At 56.1% G+C, this 22,234-nt stretch overlaps 2 protein-coding genes and 1 long non-coding RNA gene across 8 annotated transcripts in view; 1 reads left to right on the top strand and 2 right to left on the bottom strand.

The window, feature by feature from the left end:
* The window catches only part of AKNA (AT-hook transcription factor), a 55,478-nt gene extending 51,248 nt beyond the window's left edge, over positions 1 to 4,230 (bottom strand). The window contains exon 1 of the mRNA XM_058694390.1: positions 4,150 to 4,230. The gene's annotated coding sequence lies outside the window, so the exon portion shown is untranslated. The remainder of the gene's footprint in view (positions 1 to 4,149) is intronic.
* LOC131491453 (uncharacterized) lies at positions 3,116 to 7,999 on the top strand. 2 transcript variants are annotated; one of them, XR_009251466.1, is made up of 2 exons: positions 3,116 to 3,271; positions 5,963 to 7,999. It is a non-coding gene; the product is annotated as an uncharacterized LOC131491453 (long non-coding RNA). The 2 variants fall into 2 exon arrangements; XR_009251467.1 differs by lacking the exon at positions 3,116 to 3,271 and adding an exon at positions 3,871 to 4,628.
* Positions 7,944 to 22,234, bottom strand: part of WHRN (whirlin) — a 94,843-nt gene continuing 80,552 nt past the window's right edge. For 3 of the 5 annotated variants that reach the window (XM_058694395.1, XM_058694397.1, XM_058694399.1), the window contains 5 exons: positions 13,706 to 13,777; positions 11,926 to 12,463; positions 9,713 to 9,894; positions 9,061 to 9,183; positions 7,944 to 8,811 (listed from right to left, as the gene is read on the bottom strand). In XM_058694395.1, coding sequence (XP_058550378.1) covers positions 8,629 to 8,811; positions 9,061 to 9,183; positions 9,713 to 9,894; positions 11,926 to 12,463; positions 13,706 to 13,777 — 1,098 coding nt within the window. In that variant the 3' untranslated portion in view covers positions 7,944 to 8,628. The remainder of the gene's footprint in view (positions 8,812 to 9,060; positions 9,184 to 9,712; positions 9,895 to 11,925; positions 12,464 to 13,705; positions 13,778 to 22,234) is intronic. The other 2 variants (XM_058694396.1, XM_058694398.1) reach the window with 1 other exon arrangement.

Below are 22,234 nucleotides of genomic sequence, written 5' to 3'. Positions count from 1 at the left end.
GTGTAGAAGAGACACGCTGAGTGAGCTGGTTATCAAATCATCTGTATCTAGTTTGAGCCCATTACATACAAAGAACAACAGTTAACATGCGGAGGAAGAGAAGGAAACGAGGGAGGGAAACAGAGAGTGAGGGGGGGAGGAGTGAGCCACAATGTTTATAGTAATTAGTACTAGGTAATACAACTATAGCCAAGTTTACTCTTTCTCCTTATGTGTGTTTTCCAAAAATAACAGCTGCTTTAAAAATAAGAGTAAAATGAAGATTCGCTGTTCTTATACCTCCCCCCCCCCCCCCCCCCCACACACACACACACATGCCACCATGGCAGACCTGTGTAGTGGCTTCATTCTGATGAGACCTTGGGCATGCCCTGCCTCAGGTTCCCTGCCAGTGCAAGTCAGGAAGAGCGGTTAGGTGCTTTGGGGCCCTTTGGAGCGCTGACGCCCTGTGATATTCTATAATTCCCATCCCGCACTTTCTGTCTTCCTCTTTTTTATTTAACAGTTCTTATTTATTTATTTTGAGAGAGAGGGAGCACAAGTGGGGGAGGAGCAGAGAGGGAGAATCCCCAGCAGGCCCCGCACTGTCAGCACAGAGCTGGACATGGGGCTTGAACCCACAAACCATGAGATCATGACCTGAGCCAACACCAAGAGTCAGACACCCAACCGACTGAGCGACCCAGGTGCCCCGCCCCCCTTCCTCTTTGTAAACTCTGATACGACAGGCTCTTTTCTGCACATGTAGCCATTTATGCAACATGTGGCAACATATGAAAATCATAAAAGGGAAGGGAAGTGATCCTAGCCTTACCCACTCAACATTTTCGGGCATGGCATGTGTTGATCAGATTCTCATAACCAGGCATTTAACAGATAAGGAAAGGCCCGGAGAGGTTGTAAGAGTCGCCCATAGTCCCACAGCACAAGACAGGCAGAGCTGGGTCTGTACACAGCCACAAGCACAGCATTACCCTCCAAATGACCCCTTGACCTAGTGGGGCTCTGAGTGCAGCCTCCTGGCACCTGAGGCCCCTCCCGGTCCTTGGCCTTTGGCTGTGGACTCAAGACTCCAAGAAGACTGCCAGCTGGGCAACCCACTCTGGCCCTGATCCCCAGCCTCTCCCCTAGAACAGGGGATTCTGGCAAGGATCTAGGGGCTCATGGGGGATCAGGCCTGGGAGCAAGGGGTCGCTCTTGCCAAACACACCAGAGTGTGGCCGGCACTTGGCAAGGAGATGGGATTGTATGCTGGAATGAAGGAGGGACCCAGGAATTAAAAATGCAAGGGGCTGGGGACAGAAAGGCCTGGATCCAGATCTGGTGGCTCTTCCAGACCCCTCTGATGCCCTCAACCACAGACTGAAGGTAACTGAAGGCATGTGCATGCAAAGTAACGGGACAATGTGTGCACACGGCCTGGCACACAGGACGTTTTCAGGAAACACGGCGGGGGCGGGGAAGGGGAGGGCGGGGGGGGGGGGGGGCGGGGCGCTCTGAGCCTCCTCCTGGCTCCCAGGTCTGTTAGTGCCTCTTGCCACTGGCCCGGTCCCTGGCTCAGCCTCTAATCCCCTGGGCACACGCTGCGGGCTAAATCTTCCCACAGCATCATTCTGGTCAAGGCTTTCCGTGCTTAAAGACCAACTGATGGCTGTTGTCACTTGGGGTTAAAGGCCAGACACCTTGGCCCTGAATTCAGGCTCAAACTGACCTGTTCCTAAGTCAGATGGCGGCTGCACTGCACAACTCACACGCCAGATGAGGCTCCCCGTCTCAGAAAGGTTTTCCTTCTCAAATACCACACTTTAGGGGAGCATTCGGCCTGGCACCCCTGGGGCCTCCTGCCCTGCCAGGAACCCTCCACCTCCTAGCAGTGCTGGCTTTCTACCCCACAGTACCCTTTACATGTGGCTTTCTTAAAAAAAGAAAAAAGAAAAGAAAAAGCCTGATTTGTGGCCTGATCTGATTGCCATAGTGTAAATGCCCACATTATGGCCAATTTCAAGCTACCAATGTGGTATCACCAGCACAGCACCGGAGAGAGATGCACACAGTCAGCTCCCACAAGACGACATACCCCCGCACATCCCAAAGTAAGGGCCGACCAACCCCAAAGAAAAGCTGTGTGACCTCAGGTGAGTGACTTAAACTCTCTGAACCTCGGGCTTCTCATTTGTAAAAGGAGAACAGCAACAACACCCACTTCATGGCAACAATGTGAACACTAAGTGATAAAATCCAGGCGATCGACAACAATGCACTGAACACCTGCTATGTTTAGGGCTCTGTACTGGGTACCAAGAAGGTGACAAAAGTTCCTGCCCTCCCAGACCTCAGTCATTGCAGTAAAACCCGTGGCGCAGTGGCGAGAATATAGCATTCAGTAATCAGTAACTGTTATCAATATTATTGTTACTTCCTTTCTCTGGGCCTCAGTTTCCTCTTCTCCAGTAGGCACTGGAGTGCCTACTACCATTCCCATTTAACAGAGAGGAAAACTGAGGCTTTCAGAATGGAAGTCAGGCTGGGGCTTGAAACCCAGGTCTTCTAACTCTCCATCTCCAGATCTGTCCCATCTCCCAGGACTGAGGAAACATAAAAAAGACCTGGCGTTTGCCTGGTGATTCAGCTGGATGCTTTAAAAATACTTTCTTCCCCCCTCCTGGGGATAAACTGAAATGTCCTTGGCAGGCACCAGTTTCCAAAATACGGTCTCAGCATGACAGCGGCAGTGCGGGGACCATCCCCAGCATCTCTGGTAACCCCAGCCCTGGTGCTTCTGGCAGAGTGTTCAGACTGGTAGGAGCTGATGAAATCCCCTCGCAAGAAACAGCCTACATCACATGTTTCAGATGCAAACCACTGGACTTTGGGGAGGCAGAGGCCCCACCCGGGCACCTTCTCCTTCCTGCAGAAGAACTGGGAATAAAACTTGAATAGTCCCCAAAACACCAAGGGGTCTATCACCCTAAGCTAGACTTAAGCCCCCTCAGGTTCTGTTTTCTTGACAAAACAAAACCAACAGTCAAACGGTAAAACCCACCAACGCCAGAGGAGGCGCCTGGTAAATTCTCTTGGGAAGTCCCTGGAGGTATCTAACCTCAGTCCTCCGTGCTTCGGTTTCAACAATTTCTTCTTCCGTTCTGGAGGACAGAAACAATGTCTCTTTTCTCTACAACCTGTCTCGGCTCAAAGCTCCAAAATAGCCGGGGCTTGTTATCAGCAACTTTCCCTTCCAACTTTATCACTGAGAAGAAGAAGCTTTTGAAAGGTAGGTAATGATCCTCTCCAACCTGTCGTTTCTTTCAACAATAGCGGGGGAAAGGATCAGGGAAGAGTCTCCTCCAAGGTCGCACCCCGCCGCGGGTGCCAGCGGCATCGCCCTGGGGAGAGGCCAGCTCTGCGCCTGCCCTGCTGTGCGCTTCGGGCAACACGCGCCCCTTCTCTCGGCCTCAGTCTCCCCATCTGTGTACTGAGAAAGGCTGGTCTCATTTCTCAGTCCATTCCAGTCCCTACCACTGTCGAGCTGCCCATCCTCACTGCTGGCCCTTGCTCTGCCTCCCTCCCCCTTGCCAAAAAGAGGAAAAGAAACTTGCGTTAGGCGTCCGGGGAGGGTGCGCGGCTCCGAGTTGTCAGGCTGCGCGGGTTGTTGCCTGGTGAACAAAAATCTCACACAAATCCCAGGACAGAGAAGTCCCACCTCCCCCGTAACCACAGCTACCCGGGCCACACCTCCAACCCAAACACGGCCCGAGGCCCCGCCAAGGACCACCCCCGATTCCCTCGGGACCTCTCCCCGCCCTGCGACCAGCCCCAGCTGGAGTGAGAGCAAAGGCCAACGCCCCCATTGTGCGGAGGTGGAGACTGAGGCCGGAGGTGGCGCCTGCGGAACCCCGCGGCCAGCCGGGTTAGGACTGGACACTGAACGCCGGTCCGGGACTCCCTCCCAGTCCCGGAGCGGCGATCGGTCTCCTTCCCGGGCGCGTGGGGTTTCCACGTGGGAGAGACAGAAAGCAGCGGCAGTCCCTGTGGATCGGAGCCCATCGGCGCGGTCCGCTCTCCTCCCCATTCCCCAGATCGAGAAACTGAGACCCAGAGAGGAACCGGCCCTAGCCCGGGACCCACCGCGAGCCCCACCCCGCGCCTCACCTGCCGGCGGTCGCAGCGCGCCGTGGTTTCCTGGAGTTGAGCGGCAAACAAAGGCCTCCAATCCCGGTGCGGGGCGGGGCGGCGACTTTTTGCTTAATCCCCGAGGCGGGCCTGTGACGGGCGGGGAGGGCCCAGGGAGGCGGGGCCTCGAGAAGCTCCACCAATCGCAGAGAGGCGGCCGCCTGCGGCCCGCCCCCAGGCATTCGGCCTGGGCTCCAGCCCTGAAAAGTTCACATCTGGCAGGTTCGTGTCCCTCCTGGAACCCGCCCGAGTGCCGACCGGAGTCTGAGGGGCCCAGAGCGGAGACATTTGTGCAAGCTCGCACAGAGCCACAGTGAGAAAGAAACCACAAACTTTCATAGCTGAAGCGGACTGCTTCATGACAGTATAATATTAGTAATAACGAACTTTTCTTGAGCACTTATCTGTCAATAACTGTTGGGAGCTCTTCCTGTGCTCCGTCCTCTCCTGTGAGGTAGGTACGTATTGTCACTACTCTCTAAGCATATGCTTAGTGCAAACCAACATTGATTAGCAGGTGGGAGAACCCAGGTCTCCAGAGGGACAAGAGCTTGCCCAAAGTCCAACAGTGAGTACAGGACAGAAATGATCCGTCGTCCACTGAGAGGTCACCTTGAAGGATGGTCGTGTAAAGTGTCAAACTGGCCTAGGCTTCCGCCCAGTTCTGCCGCTGGCTGCCACTAAAGGGATCCCTGACGCCAGCCTCACAGAGGTGCTGAGGGGAGGAAATAAAGAAAGCAGCAAACCCGGAAGAAAGAAATCAATGGCACTCATTTAAAGAGCCCCTCCACCAACGCTATTTCACGAGGAGTTGACTGCCCCCAAGGCAGGAAGACTCTTGCCGAGGACCTGCATCCATCTCTGTTGCAGTCAGTTCTCTGTCCTCCTGGCAGAAAGTTCTTCCGGGTTCTCCAGGGTGCCTGAGGCTCCCTACACGCACCCAATAATAATCACAGCAGCAGTTTCTATTTTACTGAAAGTGTACTATGTGCCAGTGGCTAACATTTTAGCGAATCCTTCTGATAACCTACAAGCTAGGTTAATACTAGGCTCCTCATTTAAAGATGGCGAAACTGAGGCTCCGAGAGGTTAAATGACTTGCCCCAGATCACAGGGCCAGGAAATAGTAGAGGTGGAATTTGATCCCAGATGTCAGACTCTGAAGTATGGACCCTTTGAGCGATGTCTTGTTCTCCATCCTTGTAATCCTCACGTTGGGCTATTCTATCCCTCACCCTCCTTTCTCCCAAGCAGAGGGAGCTCCAGGTAATTTGAAGGGCAACTTGGCACTTGCTTGGGCAGGCCCTGGCTCAGGCCCCAAACTCACCCTCTTCCTGCCTTCTTCATCTAGCAGCAAATTCTGAGACTCTCCAGCAGTACTGTCCCCACACCACCCCACCACCCCAATTCTGGCATCATGAATAAAGATGGGAGGGCCACAGGTACCTGTGGCCAGGGTGGACCTCTGACCCCTCCCTCCTCCATTATTCAAAGCCACCCTCGCCCATGGTTTGGGGTCCCTTCAGAAGACAGGAGGACACGTGCTTGTCTTTGCTTTATGATGTGGACTTCAGGCAGCCATGGATCCGAATTTGGCCTCTACCACTCACTAGCTATATAACTTTGGGCAAGAAACTTGACCTTTCTAAGCCCACTGGCAAAGGAGTTTAAGTTTGTTTAAAATTCCATTGGGAGGGGGACCCTAATGCCCAATGGGCCACAGCCCTGGAGTTGGGCCGAAAAATTCTAGAAACAATAGTTCCAGAAATTTATTCTTGTCCTATTTTTTCAGAGTACAAACTTGGGGCAGTGGGCAGCAGCTGCCAGGCGCCCTCTTGTCTCCTGGAGTTAGACCGAGCGGAGAGATGGACGGTTCAAGGCACCGGAGGTGGTCAGTGACTGGCCTGAAATTCACCATGGGCTGGTGATAGACAGATGCACAAGGTTCAGAACAAGATGCACGAGGACTAGAGACTGCAAAAGTTGTGGCATTCCTAAGGCCGGAGGACCCTTCGTTTGCCATGAGCGTCATCCGGATTGCAGTCATCACCCTGGGGCTGACCCTGAGCCTGGTTCAGGGGCCCACACACAGCATCCCAACCTCCATCACGGGCAAGTCGCAGTATCCCCACTGCGTTTGTTTCCTGTAGTTGTTGTAACGAATTGTCACCAGTTCATGGCTTAAGGCAGCCCTAATTTGTTCTCTTACAAAGAGAGGTTAGAAGTCCATGGTCAGTCTCAAGGGGCTGATGTCAAGGAGTTGGTTTCCTTCTGCCTGCTCTGAGGGGAGAATCTCTTTCCCTGATTTTTCCAGTGTTTAGTGGCCACCTGTATTCCTGGCTGGTGGTCCCTCCCTCCATCTCCAGAGCACATCACGACCTCTGCTGCCCTCAGCACAGCACTGTTCCCTCCTCCGTGTCACGTCCCCCTCTGCCTCCCTCTTTCAAGGACCTTTGGGATTAGATTGGGCCCCGCCCAGAAAATCCAGCATAACCTCCCCATCTAAATGCCTTAACCCCATATGCCAAGTCCCTTTGCCATGTAAGGTAATGTTCACACTTTCCAGGAACCTGGATATCTTTGGGGCCATTATTCAGCCTGCCACACCCATTTTCCAGATGGGGAATTTGGGCCTAGAAAGGTGAGATCACTTACCTATGACCAGGCAGGATTTGGCATCTGATGCCTGGAGAGCTGGGGCCTGACAGCCAGGTGGGAGTTATTCCCTGCAGGGTTATTAGGACTGGGGAGGGGCCTAAAGAGTCCCCCAGGAGGGGCTGGGGCTTCAGGGATACTGGCTGCCTTAGAGGTCAAGTGGAATCCAGGCCTCTGGCCTCAGGTGGTTTCCTTGAGCTGGGGAGGTGATGGGGGCAGATGAAAGCAAGATCTGGTGCAGGTCTGTGGACTCAACTGCCCCTAACCCATCTCTAGCTGACCTCTGGACACAGAGCTGGGCAAAGCAGGACTTCTCAAACTCTTCTTATCCCAGAGAAACCCTGGGGTTGAAGGAAATGGGCCCCAGGGGTGTAGCAGACCATTTTATGCCCCCCTCCCTTCCCCGCCCTTCACCAAGTGTTTTTGCTTCTAACACCCCCATGCCCCAACCCCACCCCCCAACCCTGGCCCTGCCCTTGGCTCCTGGAACAGCGTGGCCTGTACAGGTAAAGAATGGGATTGTGGTCGGGAATTTACTGCCTCTAACCCTTCCCCTCCCCGGACCTTGTGCAAAGACTGACAGCATGAAGGCCCTGTCACCTTGCCCTGAGTGGGGACAGTTCTGGACCCACCTTCTACTCTAGAGTCCCCTGTGGGATCACGCTGCAGCCACCCTCCCAGCTTCACCTCAAATCCCACCCTGCTCAGCTTTCTCCTTTTCCCCCTCCTGACTTGTCCACTCCCTTACTGGTCTGCCGTGGCAGCCTTTCCTTAATGAATCACTTGCATATAAATCCTCATCAGAGTCGGCTTCTGGCACCCTCCCTGAGACAGGCCCCTCTCTGTGTGTTAAAGCATCCATGCACATTGTGCATTCTGCCCCATAACATACCTGTGCATTTTAATTTAAAGGTATTTTCTGTGAACAGCCTTCAGGTAACGTGCTCCAAGATGTGGGTGTGGCTCAGATGCCCCTGCACCCCCACGTGTGTCCCACATTGAGCCGTGGGGGGCAGAGGGAGAGGCTGGCGGTGTCTTGTTCTGGGTGTCTCCATCTGTCCTCCATCTGTCCATTAGAACCCCAGCCACAAAGGCAGGCCACATAGCACACCGGACCCTAACCTTGTTCAGATTTCTTTATTGAAAAATTAAAGTCATAAGCTCTGTATATAAATACGCTCACATTGCTGGTCACCTGCAAGGCCTCTGGGGTAGGCTGGGGGTGCGGTGGGAAGCTGGGGGCTTGAGGCCCCCAGGGGTGAGGAGAGGGGAAATAAATAATAAATACCATGGGGGTGGATAAGGGGCCAGGAAGAAAGGGGGTGTGGAATGGGGGGGTTGCTTGACGCTTATTTGTGGCACTAAAGGTCCTGTGAGATGCCCCCCTGGCTGGGGGCTGTGTCTGTGAATCCTCACGTGGCCTCACTCCAGATAAAGGCTCGGACATCTGAGGATGGGCCAGGTGCTAGCTGGCGGGGAAGGGGGCACAGTGCCCCTTATCCAACCCAGAGTAACAGGTCCTGGCAGCCTCAGGTGGACTTCCTCTCCTTCCCGAACCCACGCTCATGCCGGGCATCTACTGTGTATACCGGGCGCGGCACCAGATCCTGGCCCGACCTTCTGTTTGCCTCACCGGGCTTTCTTCTCCTGGTTCTGGGCCAGCGGGCCGGGAAAGAGTGGGGGGGTGTCTTCCTGCTACCTGGCCACACAGCCCCGGCCCTCACGGAGCTTACTAGTGCCAGGAGGGAGAAGGGACTGGGGCCAGGGACTGGGCAGCAGTGGGAGGCCGTCGGGCCTCAGCCCCTAGAGCATCACATTGAACTCGGTGACCAGAAAGTCGATGTAGTCCCGCTCCTTGGTCTTGAAGGCCTCGGCGATGATGCGCGCAGCCTCTCGATGTTCCTTGCCCCGAAGCGTCAGCCCGTTCACCTCCAGGATCACATGGCCCACCTTGAGCTGCCCACAGTTGTGGGCTGAACCGCCTCGCTGCAGGGGCAAGACACAGGGCAGGGGCACGCGAGGCGCTCGAGGGCTGGCCGGGCTCTGACACCCACCGGGTCAGGCCCAACACCGCCAAGTAGGCTATCATCTAGGAGTCCGCTGCCCTGATTAGGAAAACTGAGGCTCAGTGAGGGCAAAGGGCTGGATCTGCCCGGGTGGCAGAACTCTGAGAGGCTGAGAAAGGGGCCTTCGGGGGTGGGGACAGATGATCAAGTGGGGCCCGCGGAGACATACCTGAATTGTGACGATCCTAGGCAGGGGCTGGCGGGTGTTGGCACCGCCCTCGATGGCGATGCCCAGGGTGGCTGCGCTTTTCTTCACGCGGATCAGGGTAGACGTGGGCTCCAGGAGTCCGGGCTGCGGGTGTGGGCAAGGAGACCAGTGACTGAGGCCTTCTCGGTGGAGGCCTGGCTGGGGGGGCTGGACTGGCCATGACATGTCCCCTGGGTCAAAAGGGCTCAGACTCCAGACCCGTGCTGGAAGCTGCCAGTATGCTAGCACTAAGCTGAGAACCCGGTGTTCCCAGATCTCTGACTGCTTCAAGACCCCCTGAGGCTCAGGAGGCTAAGCGGCCGGAGCTGCTGGGTGGTGGCTCTAGGACTGGGACCCAGGCCTGACTGCTTCAGCCAGTGCATCATCTCAGAACTGAGCTTAACGACCCTCAAGACCAACTTTTGGTGCCCGGCTTGTCACTGTCAGTGGCGAAGGCAGGGCCTAACTTGGGCCGCCAGACTCCTGATACCGTGGTCTTTCCAGGTACCCACAACCCTCCAGTGATGGGGGCTCACCTCCTCCCCGTGGGCACTTGTCAAGCTGAAACCTGGCTGGGGACCTCCCGCTCCCCACCTTCCCCCCTAGTCGTCTGCATCCCCTCCTCCTCGCTCACCGGTTTGGTGGCCCCCTCTGTGGTCCTCTCGTTCCGAGGCAGCTCCTTGCTACTCCTGCTCTTGGTAGATGCCATCTGTCTGCCTCGGCCCGGGGCGCTGGCCTCTGCCTCACCAGCATCCACGCCACTGTCCTCGCTCAGGGTCTGCCCACTGTCCGAGAGCTGGGACAGTGTGGAGGCTGCTGAGAGTGGGGAAGAGGAGGAGAGAGGTGGTTTAATACAGCTGGGGTCAGGGAGGGCTTCCTGGAGGAGGTGATGGAGCCGCAGGCTGAAAGGCTGTGGGGATTCTCCAGGCACGGACTAGGGAGGAATGAAGGGATCACAGGGCTGGAGGGAAGAGAGACTTCCAGACACCTTTCTACCACTGAGACCTGCCCTTCCAGCTGGGTCTGGCCCCAAGTCTGCCAGAATTTCTTCTCTGACCACCCAGTTCTCAGCCCATGGAATAATGATTAAAACAGAGGCCAGGAGGCAAACCCAGTCCACAAATGTGGGTTATTTATTTGTTTTAACTTGCACAGTGCTGTCGAATTTTAACGATGAACCAACACATTCAAATTAAGATAGTTCATATAAAAATTAAATTTCCACCCTCTCAATTAAAAAGTGGGAGGTCTGGGCACCTGGGTGGCTCAGCTGGTTAAACATCTGACTTTGGTTCAGGTCATGATCTCGTGGTTTGTGAGTCTGAGCCCCGGGCATCGGGCTCTGCACTGGTGGTGTGGAGCCTGCTTGAGATTCTCTCTCTCTCCCTCTCTCTCTGGCCCTCCCCCACTTGTGCTTTCTCTCTCTCTCTCTCTCAAAGTAAATAAATACACTTAAAAAAAATTAGAAGGTTTGCCATGCCTGGTCTGTAGCCTCCACAACCCCAAGCTGAGTGGTGGGCACAAACCCTCATTCACCAGTCAACCCAAGCTGCTTCATTGCATGTGTAATGGCCTGGCCCCTAGTTTGAGACACTCCAGTGTCTGGCGGGTCAGGTCTGAATCCCCTCTGACCAGCTGTGCAACCCAGGGCAAGCTACACAGCTTCTCTGAGCCTTCATGTTTTTGTTTCAACACAGGAGCAATGACACCCATCTGATGGCATTATCATAAAACTGAATGGATATGATGTGTAGGGTGAAACCGACAAGAGAACAGACTTGTGCTATACTTGTCTGTTCCACAGTTACTTTCTGTGCCTCAGTTTTTTCATCTGTAAAATGGGGATAACAGCACCAGCCTCCAGGGCGGCTGGGAGGGTTAGATGAGTTGCTAATAGAGACAAGGCCCCTAGAACCACATCGGGCACACAGGGAAGTACGGCGCAACTGACCGCTTTTATCAGGCTGTGCTGGGCTCAGTGCCAGATGATACCTCAGGTTTCGCTCACCACATCCTGCCTTCCCTCACCAAGCTCCTGAGCCCAGGGACACTGTACTCAGCACCCCAGTCTGCCCACTGCTTGGCATATAGGAGGCACTCAGTTCACAAACACCCCCCTGACCTGGCCTGCCCCCTTCCCTGGCCGCAGCAGGGTCTATATATCACTTGAGCCACAAGATGGCAGCAGAATCCAGCAAAATGCACCCAACTTGCTATGGAGAAGGAGATCTAGAACACCCGGAGGTTCCGGGCTCTCTGGGAGTGAAAAGCTGGCTTTCCACTGCCCTCCACCCGCTGAGTTGGGCACCCCTGGAAACTCAGGGGCTGCAGCCCGGCCCCAGGTGTCTGGAAGGTCCAGCCTGCACTCTGACCCTGCAGCCCCGGGTGTGGAGACCTCTGGGGGTCCAGACACCGTAATTTCAACACCCAGTTCCAGGCCCTGGGCACTGAGATCACAGAGGCTGCCCCTGGCCTCAAGGAGTCCAGTCTCACTGGGGAGAGAGTCAGAGATCGTTGGGTGACCAGGTCTGGAGCTGCTGGAGGAGGAGCCCAACCCTCCCAGCGACCTGGCGGGGCTGTCACGGAACTGCCATCCCATGGCTTGCCCGCGGTCATACGGTTCCAAGTGGCAGACCTAGGGCTCACAGTCGTGTCAACACAGGCTCGGGACACCCTGGCCCTGCACAGGGCACGAGGGGGGGACCGCCCGGGCTAGAGCACCCTGGGCAAGCACACGCTGCCCCTTTCCGCGTCGATGGGCAGATCAACCTGGAGGGGCCTGGGTGCCCCCACGACCCCGGGGCGGGCACCCCGAGCCCAGCCCACCCGGGGTCGGCCGGTACTCACTGCGCGTCTGGGGCAGCGCCCTCACTTCGTTCACGTCCGGCTCGCTGTCCGGCCGGTGCACCTCCACCATGACAAAGTGCTGGTTCGTGCCCGTCACGTCTGGCCGGCCGGAGGGGGAGGGTGGCGGGAGACAGCCCCCTGCCAGCGTGGCCTCCGCGGGGGGGCTCTTCAGGTGCGGCGGTGACTGGACTCGCGGGAAGGGGCCGATGGGGTGCTGGTTGACCAGGGCCAGGCGGGCGTCCAGCGGCCTCTTGGAGCCAGGGTTGGCAGGGGAGACCGAGGCATAGATGGGGGAGGAGGGCGAGTCTTGTGCTGAGGAGGCCCCCGGGGCAGGGGCAGTGCCCGCTGGCGGGCTGTGGTTCCGAGGGGCCGAGAAGACGATGCCTGAGTGGGAAGATGCCGAGGAAGGTGGCTGGAGGCCCTCCTTCCCTGGCTTCCTCTGCTGCTCAGGCGGGCGGCTGTGGCCTTGGGCCAGAGGGGGTGGGGGAGGCGGCGGCTTGTAGACAGGCAGCCCCTCGGAGGTGGCTTTGACATCATCCTGCCAAAAGACCCAACAGGAGTAGAAGGAGTCAGAGCCCATTGTGGCTGGTAGACAGGAGCCCCGAGCAGGCTGGGCCCCGGCTGGAATTCCGTCCTGCTCTCTAGGCTCTTGGCCACACGGCTCTGAATAATGCAACACCCGAGTGGAAAACTTCTCCCCCCATCTCAGCAGCTGATAAGCATCGGGAACTTGGCGGGCGTCTCTGGGGAATGGCACCGTTACCTTTGGGAACTGAAGTTCTTGGCGTCAGCCAGGACTTATCACAGGGAACAAGATTTAATTAGAGGTGGATGGAGAGAAGGGCAAAACAAACGACAAAAAAAAAAGCATTCCTTTGGCTTTTCTTGTTAGAAGGTTATCATGGCCACTAGAGACAGGAGATGTGCAGGACTGGAGAGAGAGAGAATGGATAAAAGGGGACAGTCACATGGGCTCGGGGGCTGTGTGGTCCTGGGCAAGTCACAGCACCTCTCTAAGTGCATCTCCGGACAATGGGGAAACCTGGGTCTACCCGGCAGAGGTGAGGGGATGTGAGGGACCATGTGTGTAATGTGCTAGCAGGTGCCTGCCACACAGCAGGTGCACGGGAAGTGGCAGCTATGGGTACGGCCATTGCTATTTCCCTCTGCCTATGCCAACATACAACACTTGCAAAGCTCGGACGGCAGTGTGTCCCAAATGCTTTACTTAAATGAACTAATGTACCTCTCGCCACAAACTTGTGGGGTAGGGACACAATTATTATCCCCATCTTACAGAGGGGAAAACCGAGGCACAGAGAGGTTAAGAAACCTGCCCAAAGTCACACAGTCAGTGGCACAGGTGGGATTTGAACCCAGGCAGTCTGGCTCCAGAGTCCAAGCCGTTCAGAAGCTATCCGGGTCAGAACTGCACAGTGATGCTGCCGGTGCTGCTGATGTGGACACAGCCGAGGCCACATTTAACTTCCATTTCCAGGGTGGTCATGTGGCCTCTTCAGGGAGTTCACACACTCCACGTTTCAGTACTTGTTATGATCACGTTCAGACAACGTATCAAAAGTAACTCCAACTCAGCAAGCAAACAGCCTGACACCCACCCCAGTCCTGGGCGCTGCTGGAGAAGCCTGAGTGATGCCCTTGTGCACGGGCCTGGGGCTGGGTCTGAGGGCCTCTGGCTCTCACCAAGAAGCCAGTCCCCAGGGCCTCAGGCAGACCAGGAAGGGCAAAACCTCACTGCGGGAACCAGAGAGGGTCTTACCAGGGAAACATCTGGGAGGGTGTTCATATTGCCCTGGACAGCCTCACCAGTTTCCTCCAGGTCCAGAGTGTTCTAGAAATGGAGAAGAGAGCAATGTGAGCAAATATAAACCGAGAGGAAAAAAGCAGTTTGTCCTCCGAGATACCAAAATCCGTGCTGGGCCCCGGGACACCTTCCTGTGGTTTATGCGTGTCCCAACAGGCCTCACTCTTGTAGAATTTACACATTAAAATTAATGTCCATTTTCCTGCTGGTCATCTTAAAATAAATTTTTCTTTGAAGCTTCTCCGGGCCTCCCCTGAACTATCTGGAGATGCTGTGGGGTGGCTCTGGCCTGGCCGGGGAATTCCCAAAGCTGGGCCCCGGGCTCCGGGCCCTCATACTCAGAGCTTCCGAAGCCTGAAGGTGCTCGTGGACAGAATCCCAGGAAGGTGTGAAAATGGCAGGACGCACAGGAGAGGTGGGTGGGCAAGTCTCTCTTTTAATTTAGTGGCTTCTATTGTGAGGCAGGCGGTTAAAGTTTACATAGACCTTATTTTGCAAAAATGCCCATTTTCTGCTTCCTTTGCTAACTCCCTGGAAGAAGCCTCAAGCTCTGTCAAGTGGCGCTGAGCTGCTGAGGCCATCTCTAGGTGGTCCCTGGGAGGCTGAGCAGTGCCCCTGTCAAAAGTAGCTCCTGAGGCCTCAGGGGAGCCATTCCTCCACCCCACACAACCCAGGATGGCAACAGAGCCTCCACAACCAGCAGCTGGCTCATGTCTCAAGTGTAGCCCTCAACACTGAGCAGTCTCAATGCTCCACTGGTGAAGGCCTGGGGCCACAGAGGAGGCGAGACCCCACCCCTGCCTTCTGTAGCGTGGAGCCAGTGGGATGGACACAGACAAGCAAGGAGGAGACTGTGCACAGAGCTAGGAGATACAGGCATAGAAGCGGCTGGGGTGGGGTTATCAAGGAAGGCTTCCTGGAGTAGGGAGCATGGCTTAAAGCTGAGTCTTGTGGGTCTTGAGCTGGGCAAAGGAGGGAATGATGGTGTTTCAGAGGGAAGGACGTGCATAAAGCAGGGAGGAGCTTTGAGAATTTTCGAGCAGTTCCACGTGACTCAAGCATGGAGCTGCTGGGACTTGAGGCTGAGGGCAGTGGGTTGCCATGGAGATGTGGTCAAGTTTGTCTTCTATGAAGGTTCCCTTTGCTCACTTCCTCTCCAGCCACACTAGAACAATGCAGGCATGTCAGGGCCTTCACACTGGCTGTTCCCTCTGCCTGGTCCCCTCAGCTATCCACAAGGCATGCCTTCTTCTTACCTCCTTCAAGATCTTCCCCAAATTATCACCTCCTCGAAGAAGGCTATCTTCACAACCCCACCTAAAATCACAACCCCCCATCCCCTGCCCTGCTGTATTTTTCTGCTTTACGCTGACCACCATTCTTCACCCAGCAGCAGGATGTAAACCTGGAAATGTTAAGTCAGATAACGCATTGCTCAGAACCCTCCAGGGTCTTTCCGTTTCCCCTGGAGAAAATTCCAAAGTCTGCAATCACTGTGCCCAATGAGTGGGCCCTTTCTTGCTACTTCAACAGGAAGGGATGGTTCCTGCCTCAGGGCCTTTGCATTCACTGCTCTCCCTTGCTCCCATAGCACTCCTGACTCACTCCGTCACTTCATTCAGCTCTGACCTCAGCAAGGCCTTCCTGGACCAGCCCTGTCTGAAACAGCACCCCTCCCCATCCCCCACAGTACCTCTAACCCCTGACCGCACTTCATTTTTCTGTGTAAGATTTATCACCACCTTATTGTCTCTCCCATTAGCATGAGAACTCCTCAATGGTAAGACTACCTGGTCCCTACTCTACCCTCAGTGTTTAGGATAGTTGCTGCCTGACAAATATTTACTAGGCAAATGAATGAATCGATGGGTGAATGAATGAATGAATCGATCACTCTGGCTGTCATGGAGGAGGCCCCAGCAGGCAGAGAATTAAGCAGGGCAACGACTCTAGATCATCGCAGGGAACAGTAACGGTGAAGGCAGCGGGTTGGGATGGAAGGGGCCCACGGATGCCACGCTCCCTGGGGCCCAGGCTCTCAGGTCACTCTGCACTGATCCCCATCTCGAATGATGCTCCTGGAGCCTTGAACATCCTGGGCAGGCAAAGGGCCTGGGACGAAGCCCAAAGGGCACGAAGACCAGTCACGGGAACCCACCAGTAAGACACTTGGCTCTCCCGGCTTGGAGCCTTTCACACCCAGGGCTCCTCATCTGGTCCCGTGATGCCTCTGGGGGCAATGTCAGGCTGGGACATCTGCCCCGTTTTACCAACAAAGCTGAGGCTCACATGCAGACTTCAGCCTCCGGTCTCCACCGCCGTCCCCTGCATGCCGCTGGCAGCCTCAGCGATGCAGAGAGTGGGGGATCCTTGGTGGGGGAGGGCAGTGATGGGGCTGCTCTGGCACTCACTGATTAAGTGACACCACTGGTGGCTTCTCTGATGTCACATCCAGCTCTACCACTCACAGCCAAGTGACGGAGGGCAAATCACTGATGCTCTGTGCCGGTTTCCTCATCTGCAGAATGGGTTAACAGCAGTCCCGCTCTCATGGGGCTGATGCATTAGCACTAAAAAATGCTCCGAACAAGGCCTGGCACAATATAGGAGGGCGGGCTACTGTTATATCAGAAGCCTGGGACCTGGCAAACCCACCCCAGCAACCTAACCGCTGCCTGGGCCCATGTGAACACTTGACTGGAAATGCAAGAGCAGTCTCCCTCCTCCCAAACCGGAATGAGTCCGGCACTCTCCAGAAATAGTACAGCTGGGCACCACCAACTGCCCAGGGTTAAGGTGAGCGGCGAGGCAGGGCTGGTCGTGTGCGATGACTTCCCCGAGAGGGGTCAGAGGCCTGGGAGGTGTCTACGGCAAAGGCAAGAGGGACCTCTGCCATTCTCAAATGCAGCCACTGCCAGCTGTCTCCAGATTCAACCTGCGGGCAGCCCGGGGGCTCAAGTGGCAGTCCTTGGTACGACCAGAGGCACGGGATTCTGTCCTGTTCTGGCATCTTTGGAGTTTTGAGCACTCATCTGGCCAACAAGCAGTTTTGGCTCATGGGGATACACAATGAGCAGGTCACTGTGTTCCTAACACCCAGGAGAGGGCCATGCACACAGTAGGTGCCCACACGTTTTCGCTCAGGATCACTGATGGGGCCGGCGGTCGTACCTGGGCCACTGCGAGGGAGACAGGAAGCATCCGGAGCCCTGACAACACAAGCATGCCTTTGCCATGCATCGCAGAGCGGGTGTGACCGTCTCTCAGAAGGGTATCAGAGATCGATCCACAAACTGGGGACGACCACGTGCCAGGCCCTCTGCTGAGCATTTTACTTACTCGATCTCACTGGATTCTCATGGGATCATCTCATTGGATTCTCATGGGAGACAGGCACTGGGATTGTCCCTGGCTCACATCATTTACACTTAAGCTCAGGGAAGGAAGTGACCTGTCCAAGACCACACGGCCATGCTACAGCAGATCAGGTTTCTAACCCGAGTAGGGGTGGCCCCAGAGCCCATGCAACACTTCCCCAGAATTGGGTAGGGCCCTGATATCACAGGAACCAGAGGGCCCTAGGAGCAACCCTCTCTGAAACGAAGCCATATAGCCATCATCGGCCCCTGGCCTCGGCCCATTCCTTGCTGTTAATAGCAGCCGGGAGCCAACACTGAAGGCAGGCATGGAAAGTCGGGAGGGTGACGGTGGAGTGGGGACAAACACCCAGCCCTGGGAGCAAGGCCTTTAGTGGAGCAAAGAGCAGACGGGTCAGAGCCGGGCCCTGCCAGACTCCATCTGCCAGATCCAGACGCTCAGGAGCCCCGAGTCCCCGAGCCATGTTCCTTGTGCATCTGAAATAGCTGCAGACAGCAGGCTAAGAACCCGGGGATGCGTCAGCAGAAACGCTCGAGGAACAGACTTCGAGAGGAGGATCAAGGTCAGCGCTCACGCAGGAGCCGGCTTGTGTCCTGGCCGCCTCGCCGGCCCCACCCCCACCCTGCCAGCAGCTTGGGGCCCCCTTCCTCCTGCAGAGGCCAGAGACCAGCTGAATGTTTAGACTCAGGGCTCAATCAGTCCTGAGTCTCCAGCTGAGGTCACTGAGGTTCAGAGAGGGAAGGCCACCTGCCCAAGGTCACACAGCAAGCGCGAGGCGGAAGCTGAGCCATCTGCAAGGTCTGACTCTGTTATTCAGCCTGCTTGCCATAGGACCCAGGATGCCCTCAGGACCTGCTGTCGTTGCTCCCCCGGCTCCTTCCTCCTCAAATCAGTGGCAGCTCAGAAAAATTGCCTTCCTCTCAGAGGAAAGAACACGGTGAGGGCCCGTATAGTCCAGGCGTCTGGTTGGAGGGGACTGTGGGGCCAAAATAAAGTGAGACGGTGGAAGGCAATCACCTGTGCTGACCTCTGCCAGGTGGACTCACAGTTCTGGAAGTGCTACTGCTTCCTGGCCCAGGTATCACCTCAGCAAAACGAGGCTCTCCCCTCCCTTCCCCCTGCTCCTGCCCAACGCCCTGCTATCTCTCCCCTACATCCCTTCATTAGGACAGGAGGGTTCTTACGTAAAGGTGCTATTTTCAGCTCTTTGTTCTTCTTGCTTCTTTACACTGATGTCAGGACAACGGGCTCCCCCCAGCTCTGCCCCTAAATGCACCAGAGGCCTCTGGATATGGGGAAACTGAGACTCTGAGTCACAAAACTTCCTGGAAGGTCACTTATGGGGGCCAAGATTTCCGTAGGAGGCCGGTGGGAGGGACAGAGAAAGGAAAAGCAGAGAGAGGAGTAAGGGAGAAGGAAGAGAAGGAAGGCAGGAGGGAGAAGGGGAGAGCAAGGAAGGACAGAGAAAAGCAAGGCATGGTGCCAGCCAGAGCTGGGGCTGCGATCAGCCCAGGAAGGTCGGGTTGTTGGAGGGGGCCTGACAGTGACATGAGCTGGGTAGGGCCAGCCTCCCTGGAGTGAAGGGGACAGGACTGGGGGGTCCGAAAGGAACATGGAGTGGGAACCTGGGGGGACGGCCATGCTGGCAGAGACAGGATCGTTGTGCTCCTGAGCTCTCCAAGCACAGGGTAGGGCTGGAAGTCTGGAAGCTGATGGGGAAGGGCAGGGGGGTGCACTGGGAGAGAGAGGATCCCCAAACAGGGCACTGGAACCCACACTCGCCGCTGTGGCCAAGGCCGTGGGAACTGCCCCGGTGCCCGGCCAGCTCTGGGCGCTTTCACCAGCTGTCCGCTCCTGCCTTTGTGCTTGAGCATCAAACCACAGAAGTGCCCAGGAGGGCCCGTGTGGCACAGACAGACCGCGCTTCCTTCTGTCGTCCTGCATCTCCCTCCCAATGGCCTCAGGACAAGGGCTTCACTCAGCGGACAGAGAGTGTGACCCAGAATCTCCAGGTCAGTGTTGGAAGAGCCCTTAAGACAGGCACTGGAAAGCAGGGCTCCAGGAGGGATGTGGTGACCCAAGAACCCGGCCGAGGGAAAACACCGCATCTCTACCTGCATTAACTTCCAACCCAAATGTCACATCTCCTTCCTTATAAATGGAGGCAACACAGCCTGGCAGAATCAGGCTCTGGAGGGGCAGGGCTGGCCTATGTCGACTTGCTTGTTTGCTGGAAACGGCTTCCAGGACCCCCACCCCCCAAGCGCCCACACGGAGGCAAGTGTACCACAAAGGGCTGGCCGCGAGGTCCGTTCCTTATTTCAGACACCCGCTGACGCAAAGCTGCCCCGATGCCCGCTAATGCCTCTGGGGAATTTATGGCTCTGAGGGTGCAGGCGGCTCGTGCCGAGGCCTCTCAGGAGGAAGTGGACTGTTGGACACAAGCAGACAAGTTGGCCTCGCCCCGCCCCCACCTGGCACTGAGCGGCCTCCTGGAACACGGGCTACAGAGCCAGCCTGCCTGACGACACAGGAGTAGCTCTGCCAGGTCACCCCAGCTGCACGCCCCCCTGAGCTCTCTCCACACACACGGGAAGCATCTTACAAGATGCAAACAAGGGCGCCTGGGTCTTGATTTCACCCGGGTCATGATCCCAGGGTTGTGGAATCAAGTCCCACATTGGGCTCTGTGCAGAGCGTGGAGCCTGCTTAGGTCTCTCTCTCTCTCTCTCTCTCTCTCTCTCTCTCTCTCTGTCCCTTTCCCCTACTCACACATGCTGTCTTTAAAAAAAGAGAAAGTGCAAACAACATCATGTCACTTCCTTACTGAAGACCCTCAGTGGTGTTTCACGGTTTCAGGATTAAGCCCAAGTCCCTGGCGGCTCCTGCTGCTCACCCCCCACCCTCTCCCCTTCGCCCTACTGACCTCCTACGGTTCCTTCCAGGGTCCATAAGCCTTGAGCTCAGGGCCCTTGCACGTGTCGATCTGGCCCCTCAGCTGCCTTGCCTTGTGTATCGCCCGGCTGATGCCAGTGACTTCAGATCTCAGCTCAAACATCTCTTCCCTCACATCCTGGATTGGTCAGGGCCCCAGTCCTCGACCCATTTGTCAGAGCAAGGATTATGCAGGTGATCTGATTCAAGGCTGCCTCCCGACTAGACGTGCTAAGCTTTGGGACAGCAGGTGCTGCTGTCTCTTTTGCGCACGGCGACCAGTGGCCCACTCAGAGCCTGGCGTGTGGGAGGTGCTCAGGGAATGCCTGCTGCAGGAGCGGGTGATGAATGGGTGAAGGGTTGGGATCCTTCCAGCTTCCCCACTGGGGGACGACTTGCCCGGCAGAGGACTCTCTAAACCCATCCAGGCTGGACCAAGGGCAGAACACAGGAGGAGGAGGAAGGTCCTCTGACTGTCTGCTCCCTGTTTCTGGAGAGAGCTGCCTTGACAATCAGGGCATCTCTGTAGCTGAGAGGGCCTGAGACAGGCCTGAGCTTCTCCACCCTCCTTTTGCCCTGGATGAGGAGGAAAGTATGGGGGCCACAGGGGAGCAAAGTGCTGACGGCCACACCCAGCACCCTCTTCCCACCTCACCTCATGGGAACAGGAGCAGTAGGCCTTTAGAGGCAGGGCCCCTGCTACAGCATCCTTTGGTGGGCTAGGGAAGCCCCTTTCCAGGCACATGAGAGGCCTGACGTGCAAACCTCTCAATTCTAGGCGGAAAGGGGCTGTGGTTAAGCCTGGGGCAAGTCCACCACCCCTGACCCCAGCGGCACCTGCTTTGTAGGTCCAGGGCTGGCCTGGGCCTCTACAAACGCTGTTCCCCTGAAGGCCTCTGTGGCACCCTGTCCCAGCCGTTAGAGCATCAGCAGAACGGGCTCCCAAGTACTCCACATCTCCAAGTCTGCTCCCGAGCTCACGGATTCTTCACGACGATCCACACATGGCTGGTCTTATCAGCCAGCGTACAGATATGGAAACTGAGGCTTCAAAAGCTTAAGTGACCTGTCCAAGGTGACACGGTTTCTACCTGGGAGAGCCAGCCTGTCTGTGGAATTCCAGAGCCTGTGTGCCCAAGCCCCTCTGCCACGGGCTGGCTGGCACCAGATAAGGGCTTCAAGAAACGGCACGCAGGCCTTTATTCTGCTCAGTTTCCCCGGCTGACATCTGTATGGGAGGGGAGTGACACTGGAGGCAGGAAAAATTCCCAGGGCTGGCTCTCTATTAGACAAATGGAAAATAAACACAATTTGTCGATGGGGGAAGGCTGCATCTGATTTCCTTTGATCGATTTTGTCTGGCTTGAGGGAAAACGGCTGCAGAATGAGCCACGTTTAACCTGGGATTGATAACTGCACCATGAGATCCACAGAACTGGGGCTAAATGGAAACCGGTTCCATTTAGGGCAACTGTCTGGGGCATCTGGGTCACAAGAGCCAGCTGCCTGCCACTCGGCCAGTCTGAACACCAGATCAGAGGACATCTCCCTACGATGTGGGAGGGAGATGTTTCTAAGGCTGGAGTGTTAGAAGATAATCCTGAGCAGCCAGGGAGTGCAGATTCATTTGTCTCTGCTCCACAATCCCCGGGCCCCGGCTCTGTCCCAGAGCCAGGCTGGCACTGGGCACCCAGACAGGAGAAAGATATGGTCCCGGCCTGCATCCCAGCAGCGTCTCCCTGTTTACCAGGGAGGACAAACTCGGGGAGAGGTCAGAGCCGTGTGACAGGCATTTTAACAGACAGGAAAGCAGGTGAGCTCCATGAGGCATGGGGTCTGGGCCACAAGAAAGAAATGCCTTCGGCTTCTGTCCATCCAGATTCGGGGGGTTGTGGGTCACTCAGCATCACCGCAGTAAAAGCTAACGGACACATACGTGCTGGTGTTGCAGACCAGCGTCCGGCACTTGGTGACGAACAGGTTAATACTGAATCCTGACTCTATCATGCCCTCACTGAGCGACCTGGAGCGACTCCCTTCTCTCTAGGATTTGTTTTCTTCCCTTTACAATGGAGATCACGGCGGTACCTGCCAGTCCTAGTAACTAGGAAGCTCAAAAAGATACACCTGGAAAGCATTATCACAGTCCCACGGAGAACTCTCTAAAATACC

Source organism: Neofelis nebulosa, chromosome 12, assembly GCF_028018385.1.
Source record: "Neofelis nebulosa isolate mNeoNeb1 chromosome 12, mNeoNeb1.pri, whole genome shotgun sequence".
Classification (NCBI taxonomy): domain Eukaryota; kingdom Metazoa; phylum Chordata; class Mammalia; order Carnivora; family Felidae; genus Neofelis; species Neofelis nebulosa.
This window is presented reverse-complemented; position numbering and strand designations above follow the sequence as displayed.